This window comes from Notolepis coatsorum (genome assembly GCF_963971535.1).
Source record: "Notolepis coatsorum genome assembly, chromosome: 9".
NCBI classification, from domain to species: Eukaryota; Metazoa; Chordata; class Actinopteri; order Aulopiformes; family Paralepididae; genus Notolepis; species Notolepis coatsorum.
The window spans coordinates 127,105,855-127,127,277 of record NC_140173.1 but is presented as its reverse complement, the minus strand read 5'-3'; the positions used below and the strand labels follow the sequence as shown (position 1 = coordinate 127,127,277).

Here is a 21,423-nt window from a genome sequence, read left to right as displayed (position 1 = left end):
GCATACGCTTCAAAGAAGGTTCGCGGCCCGCAGCCAAAGGAGAACGCTCAGAGCCCCGCTTCTGAGGGTAACAGAAAGCGGACCGAACGGGGAGCGGGCTGCTCGCGGCAAAATGACGACGGGTTGGTATACCAAACCCGAAATCACCCAAAATGGCCGATCCCTCGGCCGCCAAGGCTGTCGGCCTCGCGATACCCTGTTGACACTCCAACCAGGGCACCACTGGCGGGGGGAAAATGGCCGCCTGTCGAGGATCTCGCCACAGTCGTTGACGAGACCGTGCCCCCACCTCTGGCTGCACAGCGTGAGACGGTGTAGGACCCCGATCAATAACCGCCTGCGCCTCCACAGAACGCCCAAAAAGACTATCTGTGGAAAAAGGAGTCATGAGGAGAGAAAACCTATCCTCTTCCCCAAGAGGAGACTGCTCCAACCAAACATGCCTAACAACTAAAGTTGATAGCATCCGAATCCTCCCCGCAGTTATAGCTTGCGAGTCAAGATCTCTATAACACCACAAACATGAATCACGTTTACAATGTCGGTCTGACCCAAAGACCCACAACCCGACGCCATCTTGGATAGGAAAGTAGCCAGCTGAGCCACAACACTGGCCGCCGCTAAATGCCATCCTGCAGCAGTATACCACTCATTCGTCCATACTGCCACCCTCCGAGCCGATATGTTATCAAGCATCGGCCGGGCGGAACGCCGTTCATCCCCGCCTGGGCACAGGAAAAAGGCTACCTGGCTGCTTAGCCAAGGTACCCCCGGCCTGCACCCCGTTGTCAGCCCCTTCACCCGTAAAAAAGGTAAATAAAGCTCAGCAAACCCCCCCACATCCACCACCGACTGACCTTCATCAATGAAGCTGGTAAGAGGAGGGAAAAGCGGAAACCCGCGGCGGGGATTACTAGACATTCCAGCGTCAACATCAGTGTTAGCAGAAAAAACAGTAGTAGCATTAGCGTTAACAGCATGTTCCAGGATCGCCAAGACATCGCCCACGACAGTGGGACGATCGCCAAGCCGCCCTGGCCCCGGTGCTGAAACATACTCCACAGCACGACTAACACCGACATCGATGCCTACTGACACAGACCTCACCTTTGTACAAGCCGACCCGTTAGCCAAACCTTGTACGCTGCCCCCCGGTCCGTCGCCGTCAGCCGAGGAACCACCAGCACAGGTCTGTGTCGTCGAGACAAGCTCCGGAGAATCCAGGGAAACACAATCCTCCGGTAAGCCCTCAACATTACGAATCTTCTTTAATCTTTTCATCCTACTAGTTATCGTACGGTGCACGCATCCGAGTACGCTGGGACGAAAATAGAGGAAGGGTGTGTGGTGACTAGAGTCACTGCTATATGGGCGGTGCCACCATGGGGGCGGAGCCCCATACAGGTGTGGTGCATGTATTATTTGTTCGTGGGGAGATACATTAGGTATCATAGGAGATAGTATATCTCATAAGGCTCAGAGCGGAACGCGATAGCTAATACGGCATAACTCGTTTTTGGAATTACAGCAGCAGAAAAGCTTAAAAACATTTATATTCTAGACGGTATTAACACAACAATGTATGAATGAAAAAATATAACGTTCCCACATCCTGAACGATGGATAATCGATGTTGAATGGGCCATAGTAATGTCAATATAGCAATACAATTTAAAAAGTTATAGCCCTGCAAAGAAGGTAAACATCTCCATAGGTTTTCAACAGTGGCAGACTGGGTATATTGATGGATATAACCCATGGCGCCCAATGTGTTAAGCACCCCCCACAGCCCAAATGTAATGATAAAAATATATATATTACTTTATTTTAATTTTAATTTTTTTATAGTCGACGAATGGCAAATTTCGGATGCAAACCATCTGATCAATATCAACCCATACTAAATAAAGCCGTTACTGACGATCAAGGAATTATAAACGACCCCCCCCCCCCCCCCTTTCCTTCACGCATGATGAAGCATAATGTATACAGATCATATACATTTGAATTTTTTAATATAGTGTGTATAGGAAAGAAACGCCAATCGATAATCTATCATATGCGTCGGGCCTATAACTCGTTTTTGGAATTACAGCAGCAGAAAAGCTTAAAAACATTTATATTCTAGACGGTATTAACACAACAATGTATGAATGAAAAAATATAACGTTCCCACATCCTGAACGATGTTGAATGGGCCATAGTAATGTCAATATAGCAATACAATTTAAAAAGTTATAGCCCTGCAAAGAAAGTAACCATCTCCATAGGTTTTCAACAGTGGCAGACTGGGTATATTGATGGATATAACCCATGGCGCCCAATGTGTTAAGCACCCCCCACAGCCCAAATGTAATGATTAAAAAAAAATATATATATATATATATATATTACTTTATTTTAATTAAAATTTTTGTATAGTCGACTAATGGCAAATTTCGGCCAATCATAGTCGACTATCCAAATCCTTAGTCGGGGACAGCCCTAGACTCCTCAAAACAAGAACAATGTGGAACCGGCGAGCATTAGTATGGACGAAGCCGAGAGCAGAGCAGCAGCACTCACTCAGAGTCAGACTCTACGGCGTTGGCGTATGAGCATTTAAAAGTGTTTTACGTTAAAGTCAGTACTGACTCAGACGGAAAAAATCTAACGTTTGTCTGTAAACTGTGTCCGCCCGGTTTGAAAAAGCAAGTCCGTACATCGACGTCGACAGCGAACCTTAAACGGCCCATTGAGAATAAGCACATGACTAGCCTTAAAAAAAAAAGAATGCGACTGACTTAATGAAAAGATAATTAATGTTTTGCACTTTGAATATTGAACTTTGAGGTACAACCTTAGTTTCATACCTCAGCCTGGTTCCTACCTCGTGTTGTGTTAGTACAGAGTTATGTCGGCACATGTTTATGTTATATGTTTGCACAATGACTACTTTCACTTTTGGTACTTTAAGTATATTTGGATTATTATACTTAATAAAGACCATTCAAGCAGCACGTTTTTCCTCATGTTTTTGAAAATATACTGTAGAGATGAAAGGTGCAGCTGCTACTAGTGTGGACTGAATGGGCGGCAGCAAAGCGTTATGGAAATGCCAGTATTCTGATTGCTGTCTGTGGTTCTATATGGGTTGTGGCAATAATTTTGATAAATAATAGCTTGCAGCAACGTATTGAAAAAATAACTAAACTATAAATTAGTTCATTTTTTAAACCATGAACTTTACTGTAGTTCAACATTTTTTATTATGAACTGAACTAGTTCATTTTAAAAATGTTGAACTGAACTAGTTCATGTAGAAAGGGAACTTTCCCCAACACTGGCTACTATATATATTAGGGGTGTAACGGTACGCAGATACGTACTGTACCGCGTCAATGTGGTCCTCCGGTACAGTACGGGCTGTGCACCGTACGATTGCAACGGTATGGTCAACCTTTTTTTGCTGAACTTAAATCCCCCCGGCCCCACGTAATTTATCAACAACACTGCGGTCTGCTGTGAGCATTATAAAACAAACGTGTGTTTAACCGACCGTGAATTAAAGTGTCAATGCTGTTTGTCATTTTAACAGCAGATACTTTCTTAAATGCCATCCTCCCGACAGAGCGCTGTTGACGGGGAGCTCTGATGGGTTCGCTTGCTGGTGTTATTAGCATTAGCTGAAGAGCTAACCGAAAAGCTAGTTTTAGCTTTAATGTTACCATGACTAAAGTTGGGGCTATTCATAATCCAGCAATAATGGCTGCAGACCTGCAAGCAAAGTACAGCAAGTTGGCACAGGAGTATTCCAAGGTAAATCACTTTTTCACCAGTAACGTTATATTGTCTTGTTTCCATCTAACGTTAGCTCATGCTAACTTAGCTCACGCTAACGTGGTCACTGATCGACCTCTCGCACACAATTAATGACATGTTGCGGACAGCCATATCGGTGACAATGTTTAGCTTTTAGTGCCAAATGATAAGAGTCTGAGGCGGAGTCTCAAAAGAGAATGTTGAATATTTATTGTGCAAAAATCACAACGGATCCTCTGTGCTACTTCACCGGAGCCTGTAGACTGAGTAGGGTATATCTGCAGAGCCACTGGGTAGCGAGTGCAAAGTGAGTGGATCATTGGAGTAGGGTATATCTGCAGTGCTGCAGCCCCATAATACAGTATCATTAATCAATCACCTGTTGTTGAATAAATACCATTACTTTCTAGTTATTACTAAAAAACAGTATATATAAAACAGTAGCTATATATATATATATATATATATATATAAAAAAGTATAATTTATATAATTTAAAAAAAAAAAAAAAATTAATGCATGCACTGGTATCGCCCCCCCCCCACTGTACCGAAAAAATACCGAACCATGACTTAAAAACCGAGGTACGTACCGAACCGTGGATTTTGTGTACCGTTACACCCCTAATATATATATGCCTATATGTTACACAGGGCTGTACAGTCACGTGCTACGGAAAAATCGGTCTGTGCGATTAATGAATTTACTCCAGTAGCACCCGTGCGATAGCCTTTCTGTTCATACGATACTCTTATTTTTTAAATCCTGTGGCTAGTCTCATTTCCGCCCAAGCGCAGCTCCGTCAGCCCAACAACAGTGTGTAGACTTTAGTTTACAGCATAGCTCGCGCCAGAGTGCGCATTTTGCGACCCAATATAAGTCCCATCTAATGCATCTAACATGCTTTGCATCCTCGCCAAAAACGAACGTTGGCTGCTAACGGTAACTAAGCTAAGCTAACCCGGCTCAGAGGCACAGAGAAAACGGTTCAATTAGTGAGGAAACTTGAATTCCATCCAGTCTGTGCGGGAGCTCACAAATAGGCACACAAGACGAGGTTATTAGGCCTAACTATATAGCCTACATCTATAAATGTCACACAAGCAAATTAGCCTATAGGAGTGTCTTAATGTGCAGCAAGCATTATAAATAGCTAGTTGAAATGGCCTAATCAAGATTGCAATCAAATCAAAGTTTGGATTTAGCCTGATAGTGATTCATCTTTTCTGAAGCAAGCACTGTCATGCAAAATCAGCTGAAAAACGTGCACTGAAAAGTTACAGTATGTTGATTATTTGTATGACAAAGTCAGAGTCAACCCTTGCAAAAAGTATCAGTTTTTATTATTTAATTAAGTGAAAAGGCATTGATATTACGTAAAATCAAACTGGCAATAGAAAAGATGTTCAAAATAATCTAGTTCCCTTAAAACACTAACGCTATTAAATAAAAATGTACAGTGGAGGTTAAAATGGATGTGACTTGGTTGGCCTGAAAAAAGTTCAGTCAGGAGATTTTTTTTGCTTTAATCCCTGATAACACCATGCTAACATTGACCAAAAGTGATTAAATGCCACTGAGCTCACTCATTTTTTTTTATCAACTTTTTCTCCCATCCCAATTTCGTATCGTCCAATTCTACCCTCCCCTGTCTCGAACGTTGTTAGGCCATGCCTCCCACAAGCCGGCTGCAATGTGGACTAAGCCTGATGACTTACAGTTTTTTTGTTGTTGTAGATACAGTACTGAATTATGCCATCCGGACACATATGAAATATGAATATAGAATATCAGGCCTATAAATTACCTTATTATGGCCAAGTCATACATCTATGGATCAGGCCAAATCTCCTCTTTCCAATGGCAGAGGTAAATCTGGATTTAATACCACCAGGCGCCCGATATAGGGCAGCAAAGACCGTGAATGAAATCTACTGTAAGTACAGTTACTTTTGTATAATGTCCATAGCTCCACCATTTTTCATCAGATTGCAATGCAATTTATTTCTAGACGTTCACAGATAGGTAATATACATTGAAAGGAAAATCACGCCAATATTCTTTTTTCACGTCAAGCGGCTGCAGCTTTGACTGCGGCTGGTGTGAGCTGGGTAGTGTAGTTTTATAAAATGTCGACGTCCATCGAAAGCCCTGGGTCTCCTCTTTCTTAGGACTACAACGATTTCATGACTGTCATGTCCTCACGTCTAAATTATCCGGTTTCCGGTGCAATGCGCAGAGATTTTTTACAAGCTCATATTTAGAATCAGGTAATGGTTACTTTGCAATTCAGAAAGTGTATTCTGTTTGTTCTTTTGGCCAATCTGGGTCTTGGAAGTGCCATTTTTATAGCAAAGTTTTAACGTTGAAATGAAGGGGCACTTCCTCATCTGTACCCCTCATTGCATCACACTCGACCAGTATGGCTGCGGAGTGAATACGTCCTTTGATCCACTACCATCCATCATGACATTTAAATAGGTTAAAGGGCTTCTAGCTTATGGCCAGTCTGGTATATCTTGACGGCAGACAGAAGTATAGCTTTGTTGTTGTTAATAAGCTAATCCCCTATTTTCTTTTCCACATGAAGTCATTGTGCTCACTCAATGACTTCTAGCTAAAATATCTGCCCTAGAGAGGCCTCGGCTTTTAAACACAAAGCCAGACCCGGCCCATTTTCTCATTAAATGCTAAAAGACTAACCAAAGTACGTAATTATTCAAATCAAGTATGTAGTTAATCATATCCCCCTACATATAAATTCAGCCAAGTATAAAAGTGACATTTCTCTCCCCTGGTTTTGTGAAGGATAATGAAGATCATGGGACTGAAGGAAGTGGGGCGGAATCACTATGATCCAACAAGTGCAGTCATTCTTGGAAAACATCGGTGAGTGTTGGCGTTTACCCTTCAAGAGGCGTGACCGGAAGTGACATCTCTGACACTGGGCTGCTTGGTTTCATTCAAAATCCCATGGTCTCTGTTATTGCAGGCTGCAGGTGTGGCCAGGCTACGCAACTGCCATCAAGCGTACAGATGGAGGCCTGTACCTGTCTGTGGACGTGTCCCACAAAGTGCTGCGGAACGACTCTGTCCTGGATATCATGTTAGTTCATTCTGCAGCTGTAATGACACCATAATAACAACCCCCCCCTTTCCCCTTCTTTAGATTCGATTAAAATGTATAGTCATTACAACAGTACAACGACAGGCGGTTTTGCCTCCTAACAGTGCAAATGTAACAGTAAAGTACAATAGCAATGATTAAACTGGGTATTAGGGCTGTCACGATTAGTCGACATCGTCAACAATTTAATTGCGCCATTTGCATATTCATGATCGATGTGTCGTATTGTTAATTGTACGTGCCTTTTGCGGTGGAAATGGCAGACGTTCAAAGTCATAACATGCGCAATGTGTAATCGAACTAATGCGCAGTGAATCACGTTCAAAATAGAATTAACTTCTCTTAAACCACTATTCATGATTCTGCCTAGAGCCAGGACTCGACGGTCACATTTGATAACTTCCGTGTTACACACCAGCTGGAAGCGAGGGGCTGAGCCTGATACCCACACCGTACATGTTAGAAGCTATGGCAGCTCTTCAGCCGTGCGTTCTCCTGTGATAACTCCTCTTGCGACTCGCGCTGTTTCTATGTAAACTCCGCGAGCAACGGGTCCAATAAATGCGTCTTAACATGCTTCATATCCTCGCCATTCCTGTATGCCCTCCGCGGTTAAAAACCTTAATTAATGTTAGCTGCTAATTAAGCTAAGCTAGCTTACAGGCACAGGATAAATCCTCGAGCTCTAATAGTGAGGAAAGGGTGGGTGGGGGGGCTCTCAGGCTGGTAGTTAAAAAAAATATATAATCTAAAGCTAAAAAGGATGAGGATAATTGCAAATATAATCAATTGTTGTTGATTAATCTGGTAAATTAATGGTTTAGATTAATCGACTAATCGATAAAATAATCAACTGATTAATCGATAACAAAATTGTCGTTAGTGACAGCTCTACTGGGTATACAATATATACTGTACATTAGTACTACTGTGTATAGTGCTAATCAGATGTATGTACAAAGTTGTAATATTGATATGTACAGTGATACAGGTATAAAGACAGTATGGTAGTAGTCATACTGGCCAGCAGTGTAACTTGTAAGGGATATGTACAGATATAGATATAGTATCTATAGATATGTAAAAGGATTATATGCAGGTACTGTATGTACAGACAGATGTGGATATACAAGTGCAGCTCATCAATTTCAGTAATTCAATAAAAAAAGAGAAATTCATTACACACAAAGTGAAATATTTCAAGCCTTTATTTGTTTTAATTTGGATGATTATGGCTTACAGCTCATGAAAACCCAAAATTAAGTATCAGAAAATGTGAATATTGTGGAAAAAGTTCAATATTGTAGACTCAACTCACGGTGTTGCACTCTAATCAGATAATTAACTGAAAACGCCTGCAAAGGTTTCCTGAGACTTTAAAGTGTCTCTCAGTCTGGTTCAGTGGGCTGCACAATCATGGGGAAGACTGGTGACTTGACGGTAAGCCACAAAAGGTAATTGAAGCTGGCTGTTCACAGGGTGCTGTATGCAAGCATATCCATAGAAAGTTCAGTGGAAGGAAAATGTGGTAGGAAAAGGTGCACAAGCAACAGGGACAACCACAGCCTTGAGAGGATTGTCAAGCAAAACCCATTCAATAATTTGGGGGAGCTTCACAAGGAGTGGACTAGGTCGGTGCATCAAGAGCCACCATGCACCGAACCAGAGACCACGTCTGAAGTGTCGTCTTACCTGGGCTAAGGAGAAAAAGAACTGGACTGTTGCTCAGTGGTCAAGTCCTCTTTTCAGATGAAAGTAAATTTTGCATTTAATTTAGAAATCAAGGTCTCAGAGTCTGGAGGAAGAGTGGAGAGGCACATTATCCAAGTAGCTTGAAGTCCAGTGTGAAGTTCAGTCGGTGATGATTTGGGGTGCTGTGTCATCTGATGATATTGGTCCACGGTGTTTTCTCAGTCCAGAGTCAACGCAGCCGTCTACCAGGATGTTTTAGAGCACTTCCTTCTGCTTTTATGGAGATGCTGATTTCATTTTGCTGCAGGACTTGGCCCACACTGCCAAAAGTACCAATAACTGGTTTAATGACCATGGTATTATTGTGCTTGATTGGCCAGCAAACTCGCCTGACCTGAACCCCATAGATCACTGTCAAAGAGGAAGATGAGACATCAGGCTTGAAAAATGTCACTTTGTGTAATGAATATAATGAGTTTCACTTTTTGAATTGAATGTACTTCCATGAATTTATTGAGTTGCACCTGTGTGTGTGTGTATATATATATATAAATATAGGTAAGAATAAATATATATAGTATATACAGCATTATTGTACATGCTATTATACAGTTATATGGCTTATGCAGGTGTAAGTAGGTATATAGAAGGATTATATGCAGGTATATTCAGACAATGCATATATACACACAGTATATGCTGTAAATGTATACATACAGTATGCCAAGCTATCGGGATTGATAAAGAAATATATTTATATATTTAATGCTGCTTTCCCACCGCATGGTACTGACTAAGCTAAGCAGGCTTGTGCTTATATGTGAAGTATTTCCAATGTTAACTATTCGGCGAACCAAGACTGCTGCTCTGGCCAGAAATCACGTCTCTCTCACTGGCCAGAGCAGCCATCTTGTTTTCCAAATAGTCAACATTAGAAATAATACCTATCAACAACTTAAAGGAAAATGTAGTTGAGCCGGTACCATGTGGTGGAAAAGTGCTATAAGTTCTAAACTATGACCTTTGACCCCTGTCACCCTCCAGGAATGGGATTTACCAGCAGAGCAGAGAGAGCTTCCAAGACGAGTGCACCAAGGAACTGATAGGCAGCATCGTCCTCACCCGCTACAACAACCGCACATATCGCATCGATGACATCAACTGGCAAAAGTCGCCCAAGGACACCTTCACCTTGCTCAATGGGACAGAGACCACCTTTGTAGACTACTACAGGTAGCCCAGCACTGTGGGGCCTCACATTCAGTGTAGACTACTACAGGTAGCCCAGCTCTGTGGGGCCTCACATTCAGTGTAGACTACTACAGGTAGCCCAGCTCTGTGGGGCCTCACATTCAGTGTAGACTACTACAGGTAGCCCAGCTCTGGGGCTTCACATTCAGTGCTATCTCAGGGCCTCTTATTCGGCTAAGCGATTGTTGTGGTCCAGTAGATGCTAACTAGAACATTTAAAAACGCATCTCTGGCATCACAATAATATTCATAAATATGCTTTTATTTAAACAATAGATTTGAAGAGATCCTCCTGTATAATTGAACCACACATGCTCACACTGTAAAATGTTGCCTTACTCTCTGAGCAGCAAAAACTACGGGATCACCCTCAAAGAGATGGACCAACCCATGCTTGTCCATCGGCCAAAAGAGAGGGCCAAGCCTGGGGGAAAGGTAACACCTCTTAGTGCTAATTAGCTCACAATTAATGAAGTAATTTTCAAGGCTCATGGGTTTGGCATAGTCTCTGATAAAACACCTCAGCAGACCTAAGCTGAAACCTTGCAGCAAAATGCCCTCTTGTGGACAGAAGGAGTAACATAATCAGCCCATGGATGTTTAGTAGGGGTGTAATGATACAAGGAAGCCACGGTTCAGTATGTACCTCGGTTTTGGTGTCACGGTTCGGTACGAGTTCGGTACAACAGGAAATATTATATATTTATAATAATAATTATTACATATAATTATCTTTTAAGTTATACTTAGTTCCACCTAGGCTTGGCGCGGTAGTCAGTGATACATACCAGTGTCATTCTGTGTTCAGGCATCCACTGAGTAAATTAATTGCCTACTTTTCTCTAATCAGATGTGAGTGAAGAAAGTTGCTGTGTTATTTGTAGGGTTGGGTACCTTTCACATTTGAACCGGTACCGGTGCCTGTGAATCGATACCGGTAACCAACGGTACCTTTTTTCGGTACTTTAGTCTCTAAAAATGTAATCTACCTACCTCAGTTGTGAAAAAAAATATCCAAACTTTAAATAACCACACTTTCGACCGTTTTCGGCTTGCCATTGCCCCAACTGCTTTGTTGTTGAATCTAGTCAAATCCTAGGTAAGCATATATTGTGCGTGTAAACGTTGACGTGAAAAAGAAACTTTATTTTTTATTTTTTTTTTATATATATTTGTTTACAGTACCGAAATGTGGCACCGACGGATCTCACGTGAATCGGTACTCGGTAGTACCGACATGATTCGGTAGGTACCTTAAAAGTACCTAATTCGGTACCCATCCCTAGTTATTTGGCGAACAAAATGTAGAACATTTTCAGTAATGACCCTGCTGTGTTACAAACATATTTTGGGAAGGGGTGAATTTGGAGTTTTGAATTAAATTATGCACGCAAAAAAAAAGTTTCTGCACATGCGTTACGTTAACGTAACGTTGCATTAGTTCGGTAAACAGCGCATACTGAACCGAAGGTCCAGTACTGAAATGGTTCGGTATGGATATGTGTACCGTTACACCCCTAATGTTTAGTCATGTCCTATAGCTTCTAGGGGTGGAACGGTACGCATTCGAACCGTACACCGTTCGATACGACCTCCACGGTTCGGTGCATGTGTGTATTGTTCGGTTATAACGCAAGCTAACTAGCGTTAGCCCCGTGAGCTAACTGGCATTAGCCGCGAGCTAACCGTGGAGTCACTTCGCTGTGTTGCATTAGTTCCATTAGTGGGGAAGGGGGGGTATATTGACGAGGCTTGAGAAGAGGTTCAAAGATAACTTCACATTTATTGGCTGTTGGTTTATATTATATCATCAGGTCTTCTCCTTCCAACGCTGTGTGTTACTGTTGACTATTTACTTCCTCATGTGACGTCACTTCAAATACGGCTACCAGGACACTCAAATAGCAAAAGTGAGTCGAGTCGATTAGGTACCATGCAGTGAAAAGCGGCATAAGAGAATACTTCATAATGTTTCATGCAATTAAAAAGTAAATATATATTTAGTACACATGATTTATTTATTTTAAATAACAGTGACTTTTCCTTTTTGATAAAGTCTAGTGCTGGTTGAGCATATTCATACTTTATGTTGAATTGTCTATAATGTGGCCACAAAAATAGAAAAGGTTTAATTATTTTGTTGGTTTGCACTAAGTTAATACTTTGACAAATGTTGCCTATATTTTTCAGTCAGTTCGGTCTTTGTGTGCCAAACATTATTAACACTATGATCGCCGGGGACGAGTTAAGACGTCATTCCTAGCCATGCTCATTCTGCCCAAGACGCCGTAACTCGTCTTTGATGTCAATATTTCAAAAATCTGTCATCGAAATCATATTTCCTTTCCGGAGCCCTGAGATGTACTGGTGAGCTCCACTCAACTGTCTAACGGTTCGAGAGCGCCATCCGGGCACTCGCGATCGGTAGCGGACTCCATCTCAACACACTGGATGATCAATCGCTCGCCCTAACTCAATAAACAACGTTATTTGGACGTATATAGTATTATACAACCTGGAAATGGTTCATCAGGATCAACATCCCATAATCGAAACGGTCTACTCCACGCTGATCGTCCAACGGCGCGAGGAACATACGGTAAGATTCAGCGTTATTTTCTAACCTATTCCATATAAACTGCTATGATGAACATATGACTCACTCTGGATGAATCATCTCGCGCCGATCGCTACCAAACTGTATTTCATCATCAATATAATGCATTTAGGGCTATAAATCACGTTCTGAAGAAAGCTGCAGAAAACGATAAAAACATACTTATACTTTAGACCATATTTTAGTATGAATATGTGAATTAAAAAGTTTAACGTTGCTACACCCTGAACAATACATATAGGACATTGAATGGGCCATAATAATGGCAATGTAGCAATATAATTTAAAAAGTTATAGCCCTGCAAAGAAGGGGAACTTCTCCATAGACAAATAGAGCTGGCGAGGGATGGTAAATTATGAATTTAACCCATGGCGATTAAAGTGTTAAAGGTAAACAATTTTTTTTTACCAAATAAATTAGAAGCATGTTTGTTGTAAATTCCCCATTATTTCCTATGCTGTGTATTATTATTACTTTCTAGTCAGGCATCTCTCTGGACAGCCCAGGGGTGCCTGTATACTTTCCGTAGCCGCATTTCTGGCAGACGCTCTCTGATTGGCCGACGACAGTTTCTACACTGGTTAAGCTTAGGCAATCTTCAAAGTTGGTTAAGCTTAGGCAAGTTCTTTCGACGGTTAAGCTTAGGCACTCTTTCGAAGTTGGTTAAGGTTAGTGTAACTGAGGGGTACAATTCCCTGACTGTATTAAAGAGTATGATATATTAAACCACTACTAGTTATGTACTTTAATTACTGGCCATACAGTACATGAATATATATGGTGAACACCCACACAAGAATACGGCATTGACACATAAAGTACTATTTGAAGGGTATTTATTATTATTAAGCAACGTTAGGTTACAGATTGAGAATTAGGCTCGCGCTTGTATGGCGAAGAACACACGTAAAGTAAGTCAAGAGCGTAAGTCAATGAGAATAGTATGAATACTAGGATGGGTCTAAGCTGACGCCACCTGTGGTATAGCAATTACATAGGGCACACTGGTACCAGCTGGAGACACTGGGGGGTTCCCTCCGGGTGTAAGGCCGGCAGGGGTAGAGGAATGTTCGGGTACAAAGTCTGGGTCAACGAGGAATAACGAGGCTCCAGATACAGGAGCCAGTGCATGTACTCCCTTGATCAGTAGACAAAGCAACAGCTATAATCCAGTATGCTCGACAGCATGGAAGACAGCTAGCCAGCCTCTTCCTAGAGGCGGGCTCGAGTGATGATCCTCACGGGGGGTAGATCCCAAACGACAGTGGGGTCGACGGTTCTCTGCTCCAGCAGTCACGGTCCCAAAGCAATATAATCCAACCAGAAATGGTTCTGCAGTCGCCGGTGTAGGTTCTCCGGTGTACATATCCAACGGTTCTCGTCTAGGACTCCTCGGGTGGGGGCACGAGTTTAGGCCGCCCAGCCTGGATAAGTGCACTAGCTATATACACGACGAACCGGTGGTAATGCTGGTCACTGAAGAACTGTAGCCGCACGATACACTATAAATGATAGACTATTACTTCACATTAGAATAAGTCGAACTCAACGTTACTGCGTTAAACTCTGACACTTTAGCAATCTATTCACACGCGGTTCTCAAGGCTCTATTTAGAGGCAAAGTTGCTCACTTCACTGCACGTTGTCTCGTGGCGAAGGCTTTACTAGTAATGAACGAATTGCTGCTGTTTCCACCTGCGCCGTATTTATACGTAAGGTGAATTATCTAGTGCCAACCTCAGTTCTGTCTCGTATTACTGCGCAGACTCTGGACATGTTGAGACATGCCCGGTGTTGCCTTTGAACTTGCCGTTGGGGGCTTGGTCGTTGGCGCCTAGGGGTCGCTGTCTAATAGGAGAGCGAATATTACTCTGGTTTGTACCCAGGTAAAGGGATATTCCGTGTATATATACAAATAATATACAAGGGATATCAAACGATATACAAATATTATACAAGGGATATCAAGCAATAAATATATATATTCGGTTTAATCTGACCCTTTGTAACAGTTAGTTTGTCTTAGAGCATGGCGATAGAACGCCAGGTAGTTTGCAGGCTGTTTGACGTGGAAATGGGCAAAGACACAGCTCGTCACGCTATTGGGCGCACATGTCACATGATCAGAAATGTCTGCCAGAAATGCGGCTACGGAAACTATAGACGCCCCAGGGGTCCTTAGTCTGGTGATTAAATGCAGCGGCCATCTTGCCGCCACATGTTGTTTCCACTGCTGTCTGCTATCACATGAGTGTGTTCGTGAAGAAGTAAGTCAATAGCCTCAATGTGATGTCTATGGTTGTATGATAGATGAATGTCATATGTAGCTTATATTATGTCGCTAAGTGACTTATATATGACTATAGCTTGGGTTTGCTACTTGGTGCTATGTTTGTTTCAAGCTGCTAATTGAGCTAATGCTATGCCAATGCTAATATGATATAGCATCGTTTCAGTTATGTGAATATTCTAGATGCCAGCATGTTATGACTAGGAGGTATGTATTCTGCTAATTCCCTGTATATTCTGCTTATCTGTTGCAGAATTATCACTCACTCACTCAATCTTTCATTGTTCCATCCAGCCTTACAACCTGGATGGAAAGCACTCTTTCTGTCTGTGTCTGCTCTCTGATCGGGGTGTGCTCTTCTGGATGAAGTGGCTCCAGCAAACATTGCAAACAAACATTATATCTTCAATAATGTTTAAATCAGCAATGCCTCCCCTCTCCTAGCTCTAACTGTCACTGTCAAAATAATGTGCCTGATGTCAAACTGCCTCATTCTTTCAGTTTTTGCATGACTACGTCCTTGAGAATAACTGAAAAGTTGGATTATCGTCAGGCTATATATCTTATGCTGATGTATATGGTATTTTTTTAAATAAAAAAACGTAGCGAACCGAACTGAAAACCGTGAAACCATAACCGTGATACGAACCGAACCGTAGATTTTGTGAACCGTTCCACCCCTAATAGCTTCCTATGTTGTAGTATACATACTAAGTATTTAATGTGGCAGTTAATCTGAGGAGCCATCAAGGAATCACATAAATCCTTTTGCCTTACAGCAAATCATCACAGGAGAGATCCTTCTTGTGCCAGAGCTCTCCTTCATGACTGGAATCCCTGACAAAATGAGAAAAGACTTTCGTGCCATGAAGGTAAAGTCATATCACCACAGCCTGCTCTGCTCATAGGGCTGTTATCTGACATCCACAGTCCATGAAGGCACAGTATAGGTGTATTAACCATACATAATCACAGAACGGCTTTGCTTGGTGTCATAGGACCTGACCATGCATATCAATGTGAGCCCCGAGCAGCACACCCACTCCATAAAGCAGCTGCTGAATAACATCAGCAGCAGTCCAGAGGCCCAGACTGAAGTGTCCCGATGGGGGCTTGATATCGACAAAGAAATACTGGTGGTGAGTTCCCACACAGCTCCCCCCCCCCCCTCAACCTACACTCTCACACTAAAGGACCTAAAGTAGTCTATAGGTCAGAGAAGCTGCTTAACACATTGAGAGCCAGCAGGGGGCGCCAGATTTAGCGCTTGAATGCCAGCCTTTGGACAGATTTCTTTTCATCTGTGTGTATATATATATATATGCAAGGCACTTAACTCCCAACTGCTCCAGCCTTCAGGTGTTAAATGTCTGGAACTATTGTCGGTAGTAGGTAAAAATAGGTGCTACTTAGATATGTGTAGACTTCATGAGGGATGCGCGAACGGTTACATTTAAAAAATATTTATTCTGGTCTAGCGACTGAAACAGCCAAAACCTGCAAAATTTTCCGACGGCGACTAAAAACACACGTCTTCAATCAATATCTGAAATGAAGAAAAAGCTAAACTACCGTAATTTTCGCACTATAAGCCGCACCTGAATATAAGCCGCAGCAGCTAAATTGAATGATGTGTACATGTATAAGCCACATTGGACTATAAGCCGCAGGTGTTTTAATGTTTAATTACCATATGTAATTAGCATTGGGACACAATACTGTTGGACAAATAACAAGAATTAACTCATTTACAAGTTGTATTAAGTTTAGCAAATAAGGGAACAGATAAATAACATTTCAATGCAGTCAAAAAAGCAATATTTCGATTTTTACATTTTCGGGTTTGGTCACGTCGAGTCGCATATAAGCCGCACCGTTATATAAGCCGCAGGGTCGAAAAATGGGGGGGGAAAGGCGCAGTTTATAGTCCGAAAATTACGGTACTAACCTTCGTACTGTCCTTTACTATTATGCACTTTGCTACTAAGGAATCTACCTTGCCTATTATTACTACGCTAATATGTCAACAATCTTACTTACCCTTAGCTGCTGACTTGTTGTACAGAACTTGTAAGTTGCTTTGGACAAACGTCAGCTAAATTACTAAATGTAAATTAAACGTGACCATTTTAACCTCTTATCCACCCGGGCACATTTTGCATAACACGCCTGTCGATTGCATACCCAAAGTAAATTGGTCACTATTCTTGAACCACTTGCATGAGTCTGGACTCTTTTGAAAGGAAACTTTCAGAATTTCTTTCCACAACAGGTGCTAAACAGTGCTAATGTAATGGAGTTACAGAGGTTTGAACACACTGAAATATGATATTGTGGTGTCACATTGAGGGAGTCTCTCACTCCAGAGTTGAAGGGTCACTCACAGGGGAGGAGATATAGGAGAGTGGTAGGTGTGTGTACAGCGGTGATTTTGTGAATGAATAAAGTAGGAAGTAACTGAAGTACCTGTCACGCTCGTTATTGCATTGCCTCTTCCTTCGACTTCCCACATTGGTGACCCTGATCGTTGGATTATTATTATTATTAGTAATAACGACAAACGCTGTTCACCCCGCTGCCGTGGCAGCTGCGGTGTCTGTCAAGCTGCCGGAGTTTTGGCAACACGACCCGGACCCATGGTTCCAACATGTCGAGGCTCAATTCCATCTGCGCGGTGTCACAGTGGACGACACAAAATACTATCATGTCGTCGCTGCATTGGATGCACAAACCACCCGTCGCGTCATGGGGGTCAATACTGTGCACCTGGGTGTGGACTACGCTGCCATGGCGGTTGACCAGTGCACGGACATGGACATCCAGGCATTCAGGACGGCCACGACAAGACTGAGACTGGAGGATGTGGTGTTCCAGGACAGTAAGGCCACGCTCCTCTGCGATGTCTCCACCGGCCGACCTCGCCCGATGGTCCCCGCTGGCTAGCGCCGCCGCATTTACGATGCTATACATGCTTTGTCGCACCTGGGGGTGAAGGCATCGGTTAAGCTGGTGGGGGCTAGGTTCGTCTGGCCGGAAGGACGGAAGGAAGGACATCAAGGGGTGGGCAGCCTCTTGTGTAGCGCGCCAAGGTGCATCGGCACACTAAGGCCCCGCTGGGGCCATTTCTCATCCTGGAGAGACGTTTTGATCACGTCAACGTGGACCTGGTGGGTCCGCTGCCCCCCTCCCAGGGGTTCACTCACCTACTAACCATGGTGGACAGGGAGGCTGTGCCCCTGTCATCCACTACATCGGCGGACGTGGCTCGGGCGTTCATCTCCACCTGGGTGGCCCGTTTCAGTACCCCGCAGATCTAACTTCGGACAGAGGGCCCCAGTTCACGTCAGAGCTGTGGAGCGCCGTGGTGGAGAGTTTGGGGGTGAAACTCCACCGCACCGTGGCATACAACCCGCAGGCAAATGGTCTCTGAGCGTTTCTACCGCACTATGAAGTCTGCTCTCCGGGCGGCTCTTACGGACAGTAATTGGGTCGACCGTTTGCCGTGGGTCATGCTAGGCCTGCGCTCGGCCCCAAAGGAGGATCTGCAGTCATCTTCGGCTGAGCTCGTGTTAGGTCAGCCGCTGAGAGTCCCTGGGGAGTTCCTCCCAGGTGCCACAGCCCCCTGGTCAGCTGAGACTCATCGCTTGGTTATCCGGGACGCCGCCAGCACTTTCGCTCCCGTGCCCGCGCATCACTGTCTTCCCCTGTCCTACATTCCCAAGGACTTGATGCCGCGATGCCCACCGTTCTCCACTCCAGGCTCCGTACGATGGGCCCTTCCGGGTCCTGGAAGCGGGACCCAAGAGCTTTATGGTGGACAGAGGCGGGCTTCAGGAGCGGATATCGGTGGACAGTTTGAAGCCTGCACACGTGGCCCCGGACGGGCCGGTGGAGCTGGCTCAGCCCCGACGGCGAGGCCGTCCACCCAACCCCACTCCTGCCGCAAGCTTGCGGCCCGTGTCTACCTCTACCCCAGCAGCAGCCCCGGACCCTCCCCCAGTCCAGCCTCGCCGCCGGCTTGTGCCCTTTTCCCTTCCCCCCTGACTGTTGAGCACAGTCGTTATGGTCGGGTAGTCAGGCCTCCTACGAGGGGCTGAGTACTTTGGGAGGTTTTGTATGGGTTGGGATTGCAGGGTATGTCTACTCTGGGTGTTCGGGGGGGGCCTGTGTGGTGTCAGGTACCAATGAAAATGAGTATCTTACACACGTTTTTCTAATGTTTATCGGTAACGCTATCTAAAATGGCTGTCCGGTCCAATACATTTCACGGTCCGGGAGCGAGTAATTCTCCTTCTTGTTCTACTCTCCCTTTATTGCACTAAACATTCCTTGTGTAAGATACCATCAGCTCCAGAATTTCATTGGCTACAAAAACGGTCAATCATCACTTTTCCGAAACTGACGCTCGTTGGCTGTTTGGTCTTATAACCCGAGATTGGTTTTATAACCCGAGATTGGAAGCACGTTATAGGTCAAGTCAATCGAACGTCGGCCATTTTAGCTTTCAAACGATGTGTAGGTTGATCGCAATAACACATAGCCTGAAGCCAACAGACGAGGGTAATTTTGCTGCGACGTGTGCAACGTGCGTGACGACCCCCCGGCGGTACCCCGGCGCATAAGAGGTTAATGGATAGGAGGTCCGAACTGACCGAAATGTCACTGTTTTAACCAGAAAAAAAGTATATATATTTTTTTATATATTTCTTAAATATTTTACATTAAAAAAATATATATTCCTCATGCTTCTTGAGGAAGTATTCCTCTACATGGGTCATGGGATCAGAATTGCAGCTGGAATGAATGGGAGTCAATCAGCCTGACACAGAAAATCTAACATCTGTAATGGATATCATCTGTTTCCCCTACCATTGCCTTGGCGGGGCGCCCCGCCAAAAAATATAAGATCAGAGAAATCTGATAACGGGAAAATAAAAAACAGAGAAATCCGAAAACAGGAAAATTCATATCCGAAAACAGGAAAAGATAAAAACGGATTTCATAGGGCCCTAGTTAAGGGGAGTTAATAAATTCACTCTGAAAATCTGCTCCGCTCTGATAAACTGACTCTTTGGTCAGAGCGTCCAGTGTGCACTCTGAGCCTTCAGAATTTCCGAACAACTTGAGTGCGCGAGCTCGCTCTGACACTGGTTGTAAATAGTTATGAGTTTTGTATGTGCCTTCCTGTATTGTAAATAGTTCATATGTGTGTTGTCACTACTGTATGTATAATTGTAAATAAGTTAATTTATGTGTTGTAAATAAATATTGTTTATTTATTTACCTAATTTATGTGCAATCGTTTCATTTCAGTGTAGAGAAATGCAGTTAATGCACCGCCTCTATGACGACACTGTTGACACCGCGTATCCGTGACACGCGCGCCCCGCGAAAACACTAGTAGTTTTGGGGGCCTACCACCCCCCCCCTGGGAAAAAAACCCTAGGGGAAACACTGAGCTAGCTAGTAAGTAGACAAATGAGTAATACAACTAGTTTGCTACTATTCAGTTCATATTAACACTTGATTTATCAACTCATCACACTGGTCCCATGAATTTGTTTACATACATCTATTATGATGCTAACTTGACAGCTAGATTAAATTGTACTTCTAGACTACTCTGTGGGGGACTTGAGTGTGTTTGTGTTCTCTGTTGCTGCAGACCCAAGGCAGAATCCTGCCCCTGGAAACCATCTGTCTGCAGTCAAAGTCCTTCATGACCACTTCAGAAGTCAACTGGTCCAGGGAGGTTACCAGGGACGCTGCCATCAGTTGCGTGAGTCTGGGAGTGGGGGTCAACCACACCACTACTGTTATCAGGGAAAGCTACTTGTGCTGAGGCTGCACTGAGCTGATTAAGGTATGGTTTGTTCAAACTGAAAAACACGGGAAGCTACCACCAGACTGGTGTTATTATCTTCATCAGGTGGAAGCCTTGGGGGAGATCATGTAATCTGTTGCATGCATGCACGTGTGCGTCTGTCTATCCGCAGCTAATCTTGCAAACTACTGGGCCGATTTGGATGAAATGTTGCACATAGGCTGACAGCAGGCCAAGGACCTGAATTCTGGAATATTCTTTAGGTTTGGTCATATTTGAATTAATTTCCATAATGTTCCATTGAAATACATATTCAGTGTGAAGTTGCACCTTTTGAACGCAAGAGGGCAATACTATACAACTTACCGTAGCTGGTAATCAGCTCTCTGGCACCCGTTTACAACATGTCACAGCAAACCTATAGTCGTTGATATACCTATGACGGAGACAAACGCACTGACCGCCAAACCATAGTTTAATCTCCAATTATTGTTATTAGCATTAGCATGTTAACGCTAGACGGCGTAAGGCATAAAAGAAAAAATTGTTTGGTTCCTGTTGGTTGTCAGTTAACACATTGACGGCCACGGGGATTAGACGGGCCCCACTCTATAAGGCCAGTTTATTATAACACGGTTTAACTATGCGTGAGGGTGTTTGTAGAGCTAAATCTATATTTTAAATTATTGCTATGTGTCCATTCTCATTGTCAATTGACACTATAAACCTTCCCTTCAATATGCCTTAAAGAAATAATTTGTTCATTAATACGTTCCCATTTTATAGCGTCGTGAATATAAGCGTTATATGGGATTGGTCT

The 21,423-nt window shown here is 43.4% G+C and overlaps 1 protein-coding gene across 1 annotated transcript in view; it reads left to right on the top strand.

Annotated features, from left to right (window-relative positions):
• The window catches only part of piwil2 (piwi-like RNA-mediated gene silencing 2), a gene marked incomplete at both ends in the record, with an annotated part of 105,376 nt that overhangs the window by 28,324 nt on the left and 55,629 nt on the right, over positions 1-21,423 (top strand). The window contains 7 exons of the mRNA XM_084321990.1: positions 6,610-6,690; positions 6,794-6,907; positions 9,665-9,853; positions 10,222-10,306; positions 15,562-15,651; positions 15,778-15,918; positions 20,445-20,558. Of these exons, the coding sequence (XP_084178116.1) occupies positions 6,610-6,690; positions 6,794-6,907; positions 9,665-9,853; positions 10,222-10,306; positions 15,562-15,651; positions 15,778-15,918; positions 20,445-20,558 (814 nt within the window). The remainder of the gene's footprint in view (positions 1-6,609; positions 6,691-6,793; positions 6,908-9,664; positions 9,854-10,221; positions 10,307-15,561; positions 15,652-15,777; positions 15,919-20,444; positions 20,559-21,423) is intronic.